Raw genomic sequence first — 19,549 nt, 5'->3', positions numbered from 1 at the left:
ACCTTCCAAGGGCTGAAATTAAAGGCCTGTGCTACCACCCCCAACATCACTTCTCTTAAACAGTATGTTCTACTTAATGTTTTAGACGTATAAACACTAGTAAAAAAGTTTCTAATTATATGCTCACCTGTAATTTGAAAAAAGAATATAAACTTGCCTGTCATCATTGTGTAGAGGCCTTGCTAACCTCTGTACCTGTAGAGTTCTGAGTTTAGTATTTGTGCTACTGAAGAGAACATCACATTGTTTCTTTTGAGACACCAAGTAGACTAGGGTAGCTGGCCAGCAAGCTCCAAGGATCTGCTTATCACTGTGTCTACAGCACTAGCGTTGCAATCTAGTGCTTCTATGCCTTACTTGCTTGCTTGCACAAATGTGTGCATGTTTTCCTCCTGTGGGGTAGATGACAGTGGTCCTTACTGCTGGGGCTGTTGTAAGGCCTGCTGCCTCTCAAGTACTTGGGAAACAGAAACCCTCATGCATCTTCGTGCTGGCATTGTAATGCTCTTCTAGGAAGCTGGATTGGGGATGCGGGTATGAATGAGGCCGCTAAGAGGAAAGGATGCTTGTCATTTCTTAGCTGGTGAAGGGTTAGTATGAGTAGAGTGCTGAGATGGTGGGTAGTGATGGCTGGTGATGGGAGCTAATCTCATGCAACGCCCACAGCAGAGCTCCCCTGACTTCTAAGAAAGCAATGGTGGAACTCAGATGGAATTTAGAGACCCACATATGACATGTGGGGATAGCCTGTGCTTAATGCTCATGCTAGTGTGAGTTTTTGTTTTCTTTGTTCTGGCATATATAAAAAGAAAAAGACCCAGGAATAGACAGAGCATGACAGACAGACAGACAGACAAAGACAGAAACAGACAAGACAGATAAAGAGATACACAGAAAGAAACAGAGATGGAGAGTATGAGCTTCCAAAGAAGGAGGGGGCAGAGAGAGAGAGAGAGAGAGAGAGAGAGAGAGAGAGAGAGAGAGAGAGAGAGTTATAGGGAGGGGAGAGAGGACGCCTCTTTTCAGCCTTAGTTATCATTCTTTAGAATAGTTCTCCCTCCCACCCCTCTCTCTTTACTTTCTCTTTCCTTCCTTCTCCTGTTTCCCTCTGTTACTCTCTCTCTCTTTCCTGTTTAAAGAAGGAAATGTTATATTTCCATGGTTATTTTTGACCATGGTAATTTTTTATATACTTATAGGGGGAGCATTATTAAAACAGATCCTGTGGCATTGTGGGATGGATTTAGCGTGTTGCTGGTTTGGAGTTCTGTGGGGTGTTTTCTGCTTCCTTTTCAAGTCATCTTCTTTTATTGGCCTTTTGGGTAAGATCGAGTATATTATCAGATGCTTTTGTTTGCAAACAGCACATGCTTGTGCCTAGTAATTATTTTAAAACCCATCTGTTAATCACTAGAACTTTCTAAACACTTGGAGAAGACTTGTTGTAGTGCTTTGTAGACAGAAGTTTGTGGGCAAGCTGGAGTGAGAATGAGCAACTTTTCAAAGTAGGGAAAGGAGGGACTTTGAGAAATTAGCTGACCTATTTGTCTTTATATGTAAATATCTCTTTTTATAATTAGATTGTTACCTAGTGGACCCTGTAGTAATTCTCTGTGTAGGTAACAAGTGGAAGAAGTGTCTAGTGAAATCTCAGGCTGGTCTCTGGAGGGCCATTCAGCAGTTTTTTTGTCCCTTGCTCAAATTTGAGCCAGTCAGGTAAATTACTAAGGATTCCACCTTAGGTGTCTGTGAGCAAAGATGTTTCAAAATGCCAAATCAGAGGTTATCGCACTGTTGCTAAGCTGGTGTTCAGTTCAGTCTCAGGAAATGGGGCAGTGTGGGAGGTGTGGCTTAGTTGCAGTGATAGCAGGGAAGAAAAGTGGGAGAGAGGAAGGGGAAGGGGGAAAGGGGGAAGGAGGCGGAAAGGGGAGGGAGGAATTGAAGGATGGGGAAAGAGAAGGATGGGAAGAGGAGGAAGGGGGCAGAGAGAAAAGAGAAGGTGCTGGGATGGAAAGTGGGGAGAAAGGGGAAAGGGAAATAAATGGAATCAAAAAGAAAAACAATCCAGCCGGGGTGTGAGAGTGGGCTCAGTGTGATCCCGCTTGTGTGTGTTAAGAGGAGCCGACTGGAACTGAGGAAGGTGATGCGGCAAGATATTTTGGACAGCATGCACACGCTGAAAATAGAAGTCTTGCAGAGCGGAGAGGATGGCTGCTCCAAGGTGGCACACCCCTCCTGTGCTCTAACTTTGGCTCCAGTTCGGAATATTTTTACAATGTATATGAGCCAGTTTCAGTTTAAAACAGAAATTAAAGGAAACAAACAGCTCCCCCTCCCTCCCCCTTGACACCGCTTTTGACAAGCTGGGGTTGCAGAGTGCAAAGTCTTGGGTCTTTCTTTTTCATGCCAACTTCCATGCCTAGCATTCACGCCTGTGTTTTTTTAACCCAAAGGACAATCAAGATGGATCCTCCAGTGAAGGAATCTTTGTATCCAAAATAGTTGACAGCGGGCCTGCAGCCAAGGAAGGAGGCCTGCAAATTCATGACAGGATTATTGAGGTATGTGAACACTGGCTGGTGTCTGAATAGGCTGCCTGCCATCCACCTTTGCCTGGCCTGCAGGGGGAGGCTTAGGGGGCTGGGGTTAGGGGTGCCTCGTATGGGGATGGGTGGGCAGCAGTACACTTCGAGGGTGGCGTGTAACCGGATCTGGTGTTGATTGCCTTGGTGCGAAGTTGTTGTTCAGCAAAGAGAGACTGGATTGAGGGGGTGGGTGGGGTGGGTGGTGGCATGTTCACAGTTTGGCTCTTCCGGTGGAGACCTGTTTGCTATGCCTCGTTTCTAGCTCTGTGCAAAACAACCGTCTGAAGGTTGTTTGCTAGTTAGAAACAGACCATCAGCCCCCTCTTGGACAAATTGGGACTCTGTACATACTGGGCATGAGTGTGTCGGCCTCAGAAAGAGTCTCTCTCCTTTCCTTAGTGCTCACAGCTCAGCAAAGCCTCTACACAGGCATTGTTTGTGCTTTCTCATGCTCACCTCCTGGCTGTTTGCCCGAGGTCCACTGGATTGCCTGGAGATACCCAGGTCAAAGTTGACGGTAGGATTCTCTCACATCAGCACCCATGGACTCACTTTTCAGTTACTGTGCAGCAGACTTGCAGATCGACTCTGATGGGTCTCTCAATAGCACCAAACAGTGCTTTGGCTTTCAAGTGACAGATTAGGGACAGTTCTAGGATGCAGAAAGGAAGCTGATGGCTTCTTGCCTCCTTGTATGGGTTCTTGTTGCAAAGCTTAAAAGATCTAACTAACCCGCTTTGGTTGCTGTTTTGGACCATTCAGATTTCCCATTTAGCGAGTATTTCTGGGAGCTAAACAGAGTCATCCCCTTCTAGAGAAGAAAGTAAACTATGAGGTTCCAAAGTGACCTGGTAGATGCCAAAGGAAAGCTCATTCACAGCCCAGGGCTACTGCCATAAATGCTGGACAGAGAGCCAGAAAAACATCACCAATACCCAAGCACTCCGCTCCCCCAGATATCTTTGTTCAGCATATGCATCTCCTGGGCATTTTTATGTTAAGCCATAAGTGAAGTTTATGTTACTCGTGGGCATCTTCTTGGGGGCATGAAGTGTCAAGAAGATAGAGAACAGAATTTTCAGTGTTTCAGTTTTATGCGAACCAACTGAATAGTGTACGGCGTAGTTTTTCTCAGGGTAATTGTATGTCCTCTGAGGCATACAGAGTTAAATCTTCCTGGGTAAACAAGGTACTTGAGTTAAAGCTGGGAATAAGAGCCACGTGGTCACTTATGTGTTTGAAGGATACTTGGTTGTGACTTAAGGATGCTGTTAATGTTGTGACACTGCCTTTGACCTTCAAATGAGATCTGAACCTTATGCTTTGGACTTCCCAGCCTAGAGTAATAGATTTTCCTCCAACAGCTGCTTGCTTGGGCAGCAGCCGCTGTCCTGAGAGCTCAGATGCCTTACCACAGTTTTTTTTTTTTTTTGAGAGGGAATACATTTTCTGAGACTATTGTTCAAAAAGATAAGTACAGCCGGTGTTGCCAAGGCATCGGTGGGACGGCCAGTTTCTCCGAGTCACGGAATTTCATCGCTCTTAAGTTCTGCAAATGAGAACTCTCCAGCTGGGTAGGATTTTCTCTTGGCAGACGATGATCTGTGTTTGAAATGTTCAGTACGGCTTCTGGTAAGTCATACTCCCCCTTTGGACAGTATGTAAAATATTAATCACGTCCCACAGTTGAGACACAAAGGGAGATCCCGATAGAGAGCCGCCACGTGCATAATCACAACCGTCAAAGCAAGTTCTTCTCCTTTGAGTTCTAATCTCTTCTGACATGATACAGCGCAACTCTCATGACTTCATAAGGCTCTCAGCTTCACCTCATCCGTGTTGGGGTTTAATAACGGGGGGGGGGGGAGGCACGAATCTGGCTCTGTGTGTGTGTGTGTGTGTGTGTGTGTGTGTGTATGCGCGCGAGCGCGTGCGTGCGCATTTCATAACAGGAAGAGTTAGGCTTCCTGTTTTCCTACCCCAAATCTCCCCATTTTCAAGGCCGTGAGCGAGCTTAGCAGAGCTCCAGTGTGGAAACTTTAGTTCTTTCAAGAGGCTGCTGATATTAAATCCAGAGAGAGAGGCAGCCTCATCCATTCTGCAGTCTGTACCATGTGAACTGCCACATGAGCATCTGGGTACAACATCTTCAGAAGATGTGGCGATGCTGTCAGAAGCCGTGCCTTTCTGGAGATGCGACGTGCTGTGCCAGCTGCAGACCATCAGGACGGTGGTTACCATTACTATGAGAACCGCCATCCTTGAGCAACCTCTGTGGTGTCGAATGGGTTAGTCCTTTGCTCAGGAATGGAGCTGTCAGCATCCCTTTCTTCCCAGACTGCCTGACTGACAGTCCCGGATGGGATCCCCGCTCTTGTGCTGCCAAAGTCTGGGTGAGGAAGCACGAGCTGGGGCTGTTCGACTCCTTGCTTTAAGTGCCTTCCCAGCATACATGGCAGGAGCATTTGCTAGATGGTAGCACTGTGTGTCCTCTGTTGGCCTGGGTCTGTATCTGTAGATTACATCCTCCCCGACATCTGCCTCAGAGACAGAGCAAGCTCCCCACATTCACTGTTGTTTTCTGATCCTCATCTTGTCCTTCTTACCCCCTCACCTCCAAACTTTCTAGGCCTCCTTCTGCTCTTGACTCTTCCTTGAATTTCACATAAGTTTGTCTTATTAGGAAACTAAAGTATGTTTCTGAATATATCCTATAGTCCTCTCACAAAACCCTACCTTCACCAGCGGTTTCAGTTTTCTGTATCTGAGGAGTTTCTGGTTTTATTTGTTTGTTGATTTATTTTGAGTTGTCTGGCCAAAAAGACAATGTAAGACTCCCATGCCTTAAAACCCCAAGGTTCTCAAAGGAACAGGGCTCTTATTATTCCTAGCAGTTTGAGAACATTAGAAGAATCTTCATAGTATGCAAAGCATGAGTTAGCCGATGGGAGCAGCATCTTCACAAGCAGAACCCATCTCCGTGATCTGGAGTTTAGACTTAATCAGATCCTACCCAAGTCTGACGTAATGGCATAGGAAAGAATAAAAGTTGAAAAATCACATAAAAGCAACGATTGCCTCAAAAATCCTCAGGGGCGTGCCAGGCGGGGAACAAGCAATCTTTCTGTAGTCCAGCCAACATTGAGCCACCTCTCTGTTGCTCCAGTTCCTTATCATGTAGTGTGTTTGGCAAGCTCTCCTAACACCTCCTTTGGCTGAGTGTCCATTGAGAAAAAAATGTAAGAAAGCCTAGGAACAGAGAGCTGGCAAACCCTCTTTGAATCTTGTACTATGCACTCTTCCCCTCTTGCTCTCCCTACCTTTTTTGCATATATGTGTATCTATCTATCGAATATAGATACCCATATCTATAGATAGATAGATAATAGATACATAGATACATAGATAGTAGATACATACATACATACATACATACATACATACATACATACATACATACATAGAGTTATATCTTGAAGCTTTATGAATTGGAGGGTTGAGTTCAATCTTCTGTTGGTTAGGGCTTGTGTCAGGTGGTGATAAAGGCCTTTAGCCATTGTGTGGCTGAAATAGCTTTTTGTTCAAGCCCGCAAATGTGATTCTGTGGGTGTAGAGAAAGAGCCATCACACCCTCCATTCACAGAATTCATAAACACACACTTGTCTCAAAAGCTCTCTAACTGGGAGACCCGAGAGCAGTCAGGATCTCTGTGGAGCCCCAGAGGGTTTGCTGAGAGCCACTCCTCCTCTGCCTCTGTCTGTTTGGCTGTGCTGTCCTTGCTAATCAGGCTCCGTGAAAAGCCAAGCAGGGTCTTCCCTCCCAGCCAGGCTGCTTGGTTTGCAGCACGAGGGTCACCAGTGTGTGTTTTTATAGGGAAGATAATGTTCTGAGAGCAAAGAGAGTGGCAGGATGACATATGAGTCATCATGGTGGAAGTGTTCTTTTTCTTTAAAGACTGGAGGACTCTTTGTTTTGCTTTCCTTTCCTTTTGTTTTAACATAACTTCAGGCCCGGAGGCACAAATGTCTGTGCATTCTTTGTGTCGATAGTAACATCTCCATTTACTTCAGCCTTCACAGCCTCCATTTGTCTTGTCTTTGCTCACGTGGGTATAGTGGGCCTCCCTCATGCAATAGAACGTCAGTCTCATAAGTAGGTCAGTATTTTTTATATTCATTTGTGTGTCTCCGAGTGTGTTCAGCAGGCATGCACATGTGTGGATGTCAGAGAACGACTTGCAGGAGGTGGTTCTCTCCTTCCACTATGCAAGGTTTCTCAGGGATTGAACTCAGGTTCTATGCTTGGCAGCAAGCACCTTTCCCTGCTGAGCCTTCTTGCAGCCCCCTCCCCACCTCCTCTTTTTTTGAGAATTTAAATAAATTCTTACATAAATATAAAATGGTTATCTAAACCAGGAAGTTAACAGTGACACACCACTGTCACCTGCAAAACTGATCCACGTTTCATTACTCTGTCCTATAATATTCTTTTATAACAGAGGAAAATCCCCTGTGGTATGAGTTACTTTTCTTATTATGACAAAGTATAGGACAGAAGAAACTGAAGTGGGGTGTCTGTTTTCGCTTAATGTGTGAGGGTGCAGTTCATCACAGTGAGGAAGGCATAGTGGTCACACTGCATCCACAGACAGGAAATAGAGAGGTGAATGCTGTGCTCAGCTCACTTTTCCCTTTAATTCAATCCAGGACCCCAGTCAGTGGACCTGTGTCACCCATGTGTAGGGTGGGCCTTCCAACCTTGGTTCATTTTCTCAGGAAATGTCGAGTTCACAGAATTAACCATCACACCTGCTGTGGATTTCATTCAGGTTTCCTATTTCTTGAGTTTCCTTGACCTTAGAATAATTCTTTAATTTTTGTCTTCCATACCAAAATATTTTCTTGCATAATTACCTTCTTTTGGGGAGGTGAGAATGCTCCACATCCACTCTTTCAGTTTAAATTCTGTTTTGTTTTGGTTTTAAATATATTCTGATCATGGGTTTTCCTCCCCCAACTCCTCCTAGTCTCTCTCCACCTACCTGCATCTGCATCCTTCCTAGACCTCTTGTTAGAAAACAGACAGACATCTAAAGGAAAGAAAGAAAAAAGACAGACAGACAGACAGACAGACAGAAAGAAAGAAAGAAAGAACAAAAGAAAGAAAGAAAGAGAAAGAAAGAAGGAAAGAAAGAGAGAGGGGAAAAAGTAATAAAATAAGATAAAAACAAACTTGAATAGAACAAAACAAAACAAAAATGAATTGGAAAGAGCCAAAGAAAATTCACAAGAAACACACACACACACACACACACACACACACACACACACCAGTGGGCTCCTCAGTCTACCATGAACCTTTTCCCAGCACCCTCTTTTAATTTTATTTCATGATAGGGTATAATTGAGTTTCTGAGGCTGGTCTTGAACTTGCAATCCTACTGCCTTAGCCTCCCACATAGTTAGGATAATAAGAATGTACTACCCGGTTCAGCTGATGGGAGTTTTTATTGCTTTCAGTCATCCTTAGTTGACAGAGTCTCTAAAAAATGTCTCCATGTATGTGTAAACACACACACGCACATGCATACACACACACACACACACACACACACACACACACACGTACACCAGCTCTTCACTCAGTTCTGCTTCAGCGTTCATCCATATGCATGTCTTGAAAACCATGCTGACGTCAGTAAGTCTAATCTTAGCCCAAGTCCATGTGTTTGGCTTTATTCTTCCTCTGTATAGATTTCCAGTTCTGGGGTGAGAACTTTTGGAAATGGTGAGCAGTGCATTTTTTCCTTTGAATTAAATCGCTCACATTTGTTTAGACATTACCAGTGATCAAAACTTACTGATGAAAAAAAAAATCTTTAAAATGTTTCCATTTAAGCTTTGGTTTGATTTTAGAGAAAAACTATCCTGTGAGCTAAGTAACACTTGCTTATGTTATTCATTTCAGAAGTGAGAAAACTGTGTATTCCTTATGCAAGAACAGATAGCAAGCATTATGGCTAAACAGACCTAGACAGAGATGATCTGTTTTTGTATGACGTCCAAAGTAAAGCCATGGATTCACACTGTTCTGTTCACAGTGACTGATCCCCTCTGAGCACATTCAGCAAGAAAGTATGGAAAACTTGGTGAGCTAGTCATTTTACTGAGTCAAGACTTGGGGCAGGAGCGCTCTCTCCTCAAAGTATTTGCTGTGCTGTACTAACAGGAGAACCCATGTCCATTCCCTAGAAACCATCAAAAACGCTGCACATAGTGATGGACACACACAATAACAGGACTCACAAGTGGAGACAGGAGGATTCTTGGAGCTCACTGGGCAGGCAGTGTTGTCTAATCTGCAGATAGCAGGCAAACGATAGCTCCTGCTTCAAAACACACAGTAGACAACTCCCGAGACAGAACAGTATCTGGGGTCATCCTCTGGCCACCACACATCTGCGCATATGTTCTCTGCACACCAACATTTGCCTGAATACCCACAAGCACAAACATACACTCAAAAACTGAGTGTGGTGGCCCCTGCCAGGAATCCCAGAGCTCAGGAGGCTGAAGCAGCCAGACTCGGAGTTGAAGGACAACTTGGGGTACAGAGCGAGATCCCACATGCAAACAAAATCAGCAGAACTTACTTGTGCAGCTTACTTGTAATCCCCTTGTCATCTGTCTTAGTTGGGGTATTATTGCCGAGAATGGACACCAAGAACATGGTAATTCTTACAATGGAAAGCATTTAATTGGGGCTTGCTTACAGTTCTCAGGTTTAGTCCATTGTTGTCATGGTTGGAAGCATGGCGGCATGCAGGCAGACACAGTGCCAGAGAAGGAGCTGGGAGTTCTACATCCTGATCAGCAGGCAGCAGAAGGAGACTACCACACGAGGTCGAGCCTAAGCACATGAAACTTCAACACCTAGCTGCACACTGACACACTTCCTCCAAGGCCATACCTCCTAATAGTGCCACGGCCTCATAGGCCAAACATTCAAACCCATGAGTCTATGCGAGGCGTTCCTATTCAAGCCACCACATTATGCATGTATTCTATTTTGATGAAAGATGTGCCCAACCTATGTTCAGAAGGTGCGCTGCCAGCTCTGCAGAGCAGGCAGGGTCTAGGGACCAGCCATTAGTAATATTCCAGATGCTTCCAGAGGTCAACCTTGGAACTGCATCTCATTCACCTACTTCTGTTGGCAGACAGTGACATCTCCCAGGATATGAGTAGGTTGAGTTCCGAACCCATGCGTGACTGAGTGTATACGAGCGTGGCGATCATTCAGCACGTCTGCCATGGGTGCGAAGAAGAGGAAGAGGGGTAAAACTTTGGTCACATTTTCTGTCTCTGCATAGACTAGCTTAAATTATGTTTTGAAACCTCTACATGACTATTTGTAAGTGATGATTTTCTCTTCCTTGTCATATCTCTGTACTCAGTGGTTTGGTATTCAGATGTAAAATAAAGAAGCACCCACACAGCACCTCTTTCTCCCTGAACCCCTCCATATTGCCACTTTCACACCTCCCCTGCAGCAGTAAGCAAGTTCTTATAACACTTCCCCAAAATGTGACTGATCACTTTGGCACTGGACAGGGTGCGTCGGGGCAGGGAGAGTCCCGAGACATAAATCGGGGTGTGTAGGTTTGAGCCTCTGCCCAACCAGTCTCTCTGTAACCTTTCCATCTTTAATGCCGAGCCTCAATGTCTTTCGTCTCAAGAACGGGACACATATTTGCCACCCGTTGTGCCACCTGAACTGGTCAGGGCGATGGTGCGAGTCAAAAGATTCTTGCTATCATAACAAGTGAGGATTATTATTTCAGATTGATATTTTGCATGTATTATAAGAATTTACACCAAAGCTAAATATAGAATGTAGCTACATACCTCGGTCTATTTTCCTCTATGTGTTTAAGCAGGAATATGGTACTGCTATTGGACTGTAGAGAAAGCCCTGTACTATTTTAGAGAGATGCATTTTCCAGGATAAACCAGTGACCAGTCAGAACTAAACGTTCCCTCTGTATTCTACAGTTGCCCTTTAGACAGATGGCAAGCACGAGGTACCCTTTCTGGGGATGCATTGAACACTTTGTGCTGGTTTCTATACTTTAGTATTTATTACTCTTGTTATTATTTTATTGCCATTTTGCTTCAAAAACTAGACTTTCAGATAGTCTTTGTAGCATACAGCATTTCATTCCACTCATGTGCACAAATATAAAAGGTGAAAAAATGGTGCATGTGGTCTGAAGCAATTATTTGTTTTTAAGTCATTTGTGAAACTTAGCCTCTGCAAAGGAGAAACAGTCTGAGTTAATAAACAGCTTTTGGTTAATATGGGTATTTTGTGGGGGGATTTTAGGAAGCTTAAAATACTTGAAACTATATTTTGTGATGCTGAAGTCTCTAAGTATTCCTGTTCATATAAGACAGAAAACAGTAAAGGTGAAGAAGAGAGCACTTGGCTACTGTGACAGTTCACCTGCATTGTAACATGGTTGCATTTGGAATCATCTAGGAGACACTCAGTGTGTCTATGCGAGCTTCCAGAGGGTTTTAACTAAGAGGAGACATTGCACCCTGAACATAGGTGATGCTGGCCCACAGGGTTGAAAGGGGATTAAATCAAAGGGGGAAATCTGGCTGTACGCTGGCACTCCTCCTTACTTCTTCCTGATCTTCCAAGATATGAAGCACTCCAGCCACGTGCTCCCCCTGCCATGAATCCCACTATGATGGATGCCTATCCTCTCAAACTGTAGGTCCAGACAGAAGCTCTGTGGTCTTGGTGTCCTGTTGGCCACTTCTCTTCCATCCTGTGCCCATTAATCAGAGTTTGCTTCAAAAGTAAGCAAGTTGTGCTTCCCTGGGAGTTCTGACCCAGTCTCCCGTGCTCAGCTCTTAAGATTTAACTAGATCCTAAGGCATATTTAAAACTAAGAATAAATCAGAAGTGAGTAGTATCCTGTTACATTTCTAAAGTGAATATTGGATCCAAAAATTAATATAATTTCCTAAGGACAACAAACCCTTGGTGACAAAACAGATAAAATAATATTTAGTCACCTTCTTTATATAAGATAGCTATGTATTTATCTTAAAGTATGGAGGCTTTAAAAACAGTAAGCCACATGTGCTCATTAAAAAGTTCAGTCTTTAAATGCATTACTGTCTTTTAAATTTGTGTTGTTTTTATGTGCATATGCAATTTACGGTATGTGTGTGAAGGTCAGGGGGCAATTCTGAATGGTCATTTCTATCCTTCTATCATGTGAGTCCCAGGAATTGAAATATTAAGGCCAGGCTTGGTAGCAAGTGGTTTTACTAGCTGAATTACGTTCTAGTGTGTTTTTGTGTACGGTGCTTGAGAGAAATGGAACTACAGACTTTGGTATTAGATTTTCAGGGCACACTTAGGATGTTCAGATTTAAATTTTAGACAGAGTGCCAGGGGGAGTCTTTCAAAGCGGTAGGTAGACGTGGTTTGAAAGCTGCAGCTAAGCAGAGTGTGGCTACGGCAGGATTGTCTGATGTGGGCAGGGAGGAGGTACTGTTAACCATCAGAGTTGTCAATGGGAGTTGCAATAAGAATTAGAACAGGATAGCAGCCGCCAACACTGTGCTGAAATTATGCCACTTTTCCTGGGCACGCCGAGCACCCCACCCTAGGGTGGCAGCCAGCAGCAGCATAGTTCCTCTAATGAAAATGACTCTCATGAGCTATAGGCTGATGGTATGGACAGTCTAGCATGCTGAGTGCCTCTCTGCTCAATGAAGGCCTCTGACTTTGACCCTTCTCTGGCTATTTTGGTAGTGACTAAACTTTGCAAGGGTCAGTTTACCCTTTTCTCCTGTTTTAATTTTTTTATATATATTTCTCACTTAAAACCCCTGTGAATCTGGATTGCACAAGAGCTGTCACTTCCTTGGACTATAATTGATCAATCAGAAGTAATTCCTAATTTACTCTTTACTGTGAACAACATGGTCATTCTCCAGGCTGCTTCTCTGGCTTTTTCAATTCTCTTCATTTCTATCTGCCTTACTTCCTTTCTCTTGCCTGTCTGAGGGGGTCCTTTAATAGCTCCAAGGAACTAGGAGAGGGGCTTGGATTTCATAGCCACCCTTTCTCCCATTGAAAGAAAAATCCCAACCTTAGGGGGAAAAATGCTTAGCAAATCTTCCGATTTACTATTAGAGGAACTTGAGTGAGAATTTATGTACACTTCCCTAATCGGAAAAGGGGGATTTTGTTCTTATGCTAGAACAGTTTCTGCTTGGAAGCATATGTCTACAAACATGTTGATTTCTTTATTCATTAGCCCAATCTATCCTACCTGCATTCTCTCAAAACGTTACAAAACCATAGATACACTCTAACTGTAACGTTACAAAACCATAGATACACTCTAACTGTAACGTTACAAAACCATAGATACACTCTAACTGTAACGTTACAAAACCATAGATACACTCTAACTGTAACGTTACAAAACCATAGATACACTCTAACTGTAATATTACAAAACCATAGATACACTCTAACTGTAACGTTACAAAACCATAGATACACTCTAACTGTTTGCTTTGGTTGGGACTTGTGAAATGCCATGACTTATGAGTTGTTGGGATAAGAGCAGACACTCATTGGTTCCCTTGTGGGGTAAGCATGGAGTCCTACCCAATAGGAGGTAGCCCTGGATGCATAGAGTCTCAGCTCTGGGATGTTTCCTGCTGAGTCCTCTCACAGGTTTCAACTCACAGGCATAGAGAAGGACAGGTATCCTCAGATTCACTTGAAGGTTGTCTCATGGAAAATGAGGAAGAGCCATAGACTTGGGGATACATAAGCTTTCGGAGTGTACTTCTACTGTTTGCTGTCTTCACAGTCTATACCAGCTTCTGGGATCATTTCTGAACTGCACCTCCTTCAAATTATGAACAACTTTACTTACCCCCATGACTGCTTTAAGAAAGAAAATACTACATGTGTCTAAAGACTATAATTTGGGCCCCAGAATAAATGCTAGCCAGGTTTTTTTCCTGTAAGTTTCTGAGACTGGCTGGAGAGGCCTTCCGGCAAGCCAGCGCTTTGATGGTAGCTTCATGGCACCAGTTCACAAACCTGAAATTACAGTCGTGGATAGACTATTTTAATTTGTTTTACATTTCTTGTTTGAAATCAGTAACCCCTCTGAATCTGGATTGCATAAGAGCTGTCACTTCCTCGGGCCATATAAATGACGATAATTGATCAATCACAAGTAATTCTTAATTTACTTTTTAGTGTGAACAACATGGTAATTCATCACATATGTGCTGACTTACGTGTTCTAAAAATAAAGGCAAACAGTTGAGTGTTCAATATCAGCTATTTTTAAAGTTCCAGAGCAGAGCAGGCCCTCCGTTTTATGCATGACTCATGAGCTAGACTAGGCTGTATTGGTATTGGCAAATTATGAGTTCATCTGTGAGACCCTGCTTCAGTGAATAAGTTAGAGAGTGATGAGAAAGACTCCCGATGCCAGGCTCAGACCTCCATTTGCATGCACAAATCTGCACATGCGAATATAGGAACACACATACCCTCTTGGCAGTAATGCAATTCGCCAGTGTAGAAAATGTGGAAAATATGAGAAAAATTGAAACAGGAATACTCACTTATATGAAGACCTGTTTTGACAAAATGGCCTTTGGATTGATTATTTCAAAATGAGTAAGTGACTCATGGAAGGACCCCGAGGGGGCATGGAAATGGCACATGAAACCCTCCTTTCCCCTGTTTGAAACTCCGGCGGAAATGGGAGAAAGTGGGAGCAAGTCAGTTTGTGGGAACATTCCGATCAGGTTCCTGATTTTTCCTGCCTTCCAAAATACTTGGAGCACTTGGTGCACATATAAGAAAGTTTAGTGATGTGATGCTGCCATGCAGTGGGGCCAGATTTGCTGGCATTTACAAAGGGAAGAAGACAAAGAGCTGAGTAAAAGACAGTCTGTCCTATTTGTGTGGAAGTCTTGAAACCTGTGAGTGCTCTCAGTCTCTTCACTATTAAAACAGGTTTTCTGAGAAGTGGGTAAGAGGTGTGCCTTCTCTCATTCACTCTAAAGCGGTAATGTAGCTATTGAAGCCACTGAGGCAGACAGTGTCTCTATTCCACTGCCCTCAGAGGCACCCTGGTATCAGCAGAGGTAAGTGTTCATTAATCTATGAAGGTATGACAGAGAAACAAGAACCACAGAGGAGAGATGAGCAAACGAACCAACAAACCCCTGTAGAGTCTTCTGGAGTCACAGAGAAATGTCTCCCAGACCTTTGATCACATTCCAAACCTTACCTCAGTGTTCATTTGCCAGTCTTCAAATATGCTGTGTTTGGGCAAATATAAGTTTTCTTGATGGCTTACAATTTAAAAGTTTGTAATATGCAGATGTGTCAGGCTGGGGCTGTAGCTCAGGGGTGTGCATAAGGCCCTAGGTTCAATCCCTAGTACTGGGGGGGGGGGGTGACTTCTGTATATGAATCTGTGGTAGCATTGTCACACTTGTATTCCAGTACCCTGCTCTGGCTGTCACATGAGCAGCCTATGAGGCTCATCCTGTATGACCACCCCATTGGAGAGCTGAGAGGAACTGGATGACATCGAGATGCTGAATGTCATATATGCTTAATAAGCTCCTTTCAAACTATGTCAGACATGGTAAAGGACCCTTTGGGATAGACAATATTGTATACAATAGCAGCAAGGAAAGTTTTGTCTGGACAAGAGGTCTTGGTTCCTGTGAACTGTTCCGGGGAAGGGGGAGCTGAGCTTAATCTTCCTGACACATTAGTAATTCGGAAGTGAAATACAAAGGGCCTCAGATTAACAAGCTTTAATAGAATATACTGGGAGATTTAACCTGATTCAGAGAGAGGCTAATACGGAAGGAAGTTGCTGTTTTTATTGTAATAGTATCTTCCTGTCCTCCTTTTCCTTTGTGTGAAAGTTAGGTCTATATTAAGCGTTTGCTGGTTTTTGTTTTTGTTTTTTTGTTGTTGTTGCTTGTTTTTGTTTTGTCATTTGTTTTTTGGTTTTGCCACAATGAAAATATTAAAGGCATTCAGACACATGAACATGGTGTTGTTTTGAATGTGGCTATAAGTGATCCTTTAGAACGCAGCTGAGATTTAAGAAGAGAGAAATATAGCCAGGCACCTTGGCTCACACCCAACATTTAGAAGGCAGAGAGAGAAAGAGTGCCAGCCTGGACTATAGAATGCAATCTAGACAGTGCAGGGGGTGTGGGGGATGGAAGAAAAGAAGGAGAGAGGGGGGAGGGGGAGAGGGAGAGGCAGAAGAGAGAGGGAGAGGGAAAGAGAGGGTGAGGGGGAGAGGGAAAGGCAGAGGAGAGAAGAAGGAGAGGGAGAAGGGGAAGGGGGAGAGGGAGAGGGAGGGAGGAGAGGAGAAAGAAAAGGAGAGGGAGAAATAAAGAGGGGCAAAGGGAGTGGGGAAGGAGAGGAGGAGGGGGAAGAGAGAAGGAAGGAAAGGATGGGACAGATCGAGCCTTCCTTAGTGATAGTCATCCATTTCATGCTGAGTGAGTTGTTCTCAAGTCTGTTAGCATGGCATCTGTGGGAAGCATATGCCAGAAAGGTATGAAAGCACCAGAAGGGTATAAAAGCATGGCAGCCCAACATATAAAAAAGACACGTGCTCCACTATGTTCATCGCAGCCTTATTTATAATAGCCAGAAGCTGGAAAGAACCCAGATGCCCTTCAACAGAGGAATGGATACAGAAAATGTGGTACATCTACACAATGGAATATTACTCAGCTATCAAAAACAACGGCTTTATGAAATTCGTAGGCAAATGGTTGGAACTGGAAAATATCATTCTGAGTGAGCTAACCCAATCACAGAAAGACATACATGGTATGCATTCATTGATAAGTGGCTATTAGCCCAAATGCTTGAATTACCCTAGATGCCTAGAACAAATGAAACTCAAGACGGATGATCAAAATGTGAATGTTTCATGCCTTTTTTAAAAGGGGAACCAGAATACCCTTGGCAGGGAAGAGAGAGGCAAAGATTAAAACAGAGACTGAAGTAACACCCATTCAGAGCCTGCCCCACATGTGGCCCATACATATACAGCCACCCAATTAGACAAGATGGATGAAGCAAAGAAGTGCAGACCGACAGGAGCCGGATGTAGATCGCTCCTGAGAGACACAGCCAGAATACAGCAAATACAGAGGTGAACGCCAGCAGCAAACCACTGAACTGAGAATAGAACCCCCGTTGAAGGAATCAGAGAAAGAACTGGAAGAGCTTGAAGGGGCTCGAGACCCCATATGTACAACAATGCCAAGCAACCAGAGCTTCCAGGGACTAAGCCACTACCTAAAGACTATACATGGACTGACCCTGGACTCTGACCCCATAGGTAGCAATGAATATCCTAGTAAGAGCACCAGTGGAAGGGGAAGCCCTGGGTCCTGCTAAGACTGAACCCCCAGTGAACTAGTCTATGGGGGGAGGGCGGCAATGGGGGGAGGGTTGGGAGGGGAACACCCATAAGGAAGGGGAGGGGGGAGGGGGATGTTTGCCCGGAAACCGGGAAAGGGAATAACACTAGAAATGTATACAAGAAATACTCAAGTTAATAAAAAAAAATCTTGTAGCTCTGTAGTAAAAATAAAAATAACAATAGAAATTCTTAATTATATTAAAAAAAAAAAGCATGGCAGCATCCCCATAGAGAGCTGACCGTTACACCTTGGAGCTATTGCAAAAGAAAAGCCTGCTTCACTCTGCTCTTTGTCTGTATACTGGGGTGAGAGTGGGAATCCACCTTAGCCCAGGAGACTGCCTGAGGGGTAAAGGGTGAGGGGTGAGGGGTGAGGGGTGAGGGGCCAGGGGTGAGGGGTAGTCAGTCACCCTTACCGGCTCTTTTCATCAACCAGCCAACTGGAGCAAGTCATCCCCCCACTTTAGGCAGTCATGTACCAACTGCTCATTTCTGGATGTGTGTGTGTGTGTGTGTGTGTGTGTGTGTGTGTGTGTGTGTGTGTGTACACCTGTTTTGCTAATGCTTAGCATTTTTTTAAAGAAACATTCTTTTTGCCTAAATTCGTTCTAAAAGGAAACCGAGGCAGTGTCTAAGTAGAAGGTCTGTTTTCACATCCTGTAAATAAAAGACAGTGGTCAAAATAAAACCAGAGAAGCAGATCTCAGAAAGATGCTTGCCTGCTGAGGACTGTGATCCCCCTGCCTTGATTTTTTTCCTATTGAAGAGTAAATCAATAAACCACAAGTAAGTGTGGTTGTGGGGATCAGGCCCCCCACAAGGAGGCCTTTGGAGTGAGGACCTCCTTCCGTCCATCCTTTAGGTAACAGTTTGAGCTGCCAGAGCTGCGCAAATGCAGCAAGAGATGAACTTGTGCTCTGCTCACTGTCTGAAATGTGTCACTATTAAGGGTTCGTCTTTACAAATGACACTGTGACTACGGAATCTCCCAGTCCTCTCAGTATCTGGCCAGGCCAGTTGAAGGTAGGCAGAATAATGACTTGGTCACTGGGTCAGTGGAGCTCCTTGACAGTCTATCCCACAGGTACCAAAGCAATGTGGAGCTGTAGGAATGGCCTGTGCTTCTTGATTCTCTTGTTAGTTCCTGCCCTGTACCAGTCCTAGCTGAATGTTTTGTGTGGCAACTTTGATTTCTCTGGTCAAGGAGAAAATCTTTCCAGTTTGGAATCCACTACAGGGGGGAAGAAGCTCACCACTATTGAAGAGTTCCAGAGGCAGGGGCTGGAGGAGTTCAGTATTCAAGAGCACTTGCAGCTCTGGCAAAGGATCTGGGCTCAGTGCACAACACCCATACTGGGTAGCTTACAACCACCCGTAACAGTTTCAGGAGGATCTGATCCCACTGCCTGGACTCCACAAACATATTATACACATACAGGCAAGCAGGAAGCAGAAAGGAAATTATGGTGTCATAAAAGATAATCAAAGGCTCTTCTTTTGTCAAGTTTCATTGTTTTTAAAATGAATTTCATATTCATTCTTTTTAAAACTTGGTATGTGTGAGGTGTTGGTTTTTGTGTGTTTACAGCTGTGCATACCCCTGCATACATGTCGGGACTCCTGTGATCTATCATTTTCTACCTTATCCCCTGAACCTGTAGCTAGGTCGGGAGCCATTCAATCCCAGAGATCCTCTTGTTTATGCCCCGTCAGTGCTGGGGGTTCCAGGTACACGTGTCGATGGTAGCTTTTTATGTAGGTTCTGTAACTTTGAGCGAAGGTGTTCATGCTTACTCAGCAGATGTGCTGACTGCCGGGCTGTCTCCCCAGGGCAGTAATGTTTTTTATAGACTTTTTAAAAGCTATATGCTCTCTCTTAGCATCCCAGTTACATTTATTGAACATATGTGCGTTTTCAACTGATATAAATACAGATAGGAATACAGCCCAACAGCTCCCATGCCGGACTGTTATTGCAAAGAGCTTTTCTGTGCTAACTTTTCTCGTTCTGACCCGTAGCAAGGCATGTTTTATGTGTGACCCAGTGCAGTACTCCCGGATGTTGAGTGGGCCCGTTATATGTGTTTAAAATGGAAATAAGTTTCATGAGAGATATCTATCCAAACCCCATGCAGTTTGGTCTCGTATTTCTATTTGGTTCATTTTTCTCCTAATGCTGTCTGCTGCCCACTAAGTTGATTTTATGGCTCACTGAGGGGCAGTGGCCTGCAGGTTGAAAACATTTTGCTTTGAAAGATGGACTTGTATTTCCTAGGTGGCCAGATTTCTTTTGCTGATACTGTACCCCCGAGTCTGCCAGATCTGTTACTGGCAACTGTGAATCCTATACCATTGCCAGAAGAATAGAGAGCGATTCGACATTAGAATATACAAGGGTGTTTTTGAAACGAGCTCCTCTGCCTT

At 44.0% G+C, this 19,549-nt stretch overlaps 1 protein-coding gene across 1 annotated transcript in view; it reads left to right on the top strand.

The window, feature by feature from the left end:
* The window catches only part of Pdzrn3 (PDZ domain containing RING finger 3), a 233,029-nt gene that overhangs the window by 18,355 nt on the left and 195,125 nt on the right, over positions 1–19,549 (top strand). Inside the window, 1 exon segment of the mRNA NM_001271251.1 lies at positions 2,454–2,561. Within this exon segment, the coding sequence (NP_001258180.1) occupies positions 2,454–2,561 (108 nt within the window).

This window comes from Rattus norvegicus, chromosome 4 (assembly GCF_021556685.1).
Source record: "Rattus norvegicus strain SHRSP/BbbUtx chromosome 4, alternate assembly SHRSP_T2T, whole genome shotgun sequence".
Classification (NCBI taxonomy): domain Eukaryota; kingdom Metazoa; phylum Chordata; class Mammalia; order Rodentia; family Muridae; genus Rattus; species Rattus norvegicus.
This window is presented reverse-complemented; position numbering and strand designations above follow the sequence as displayed.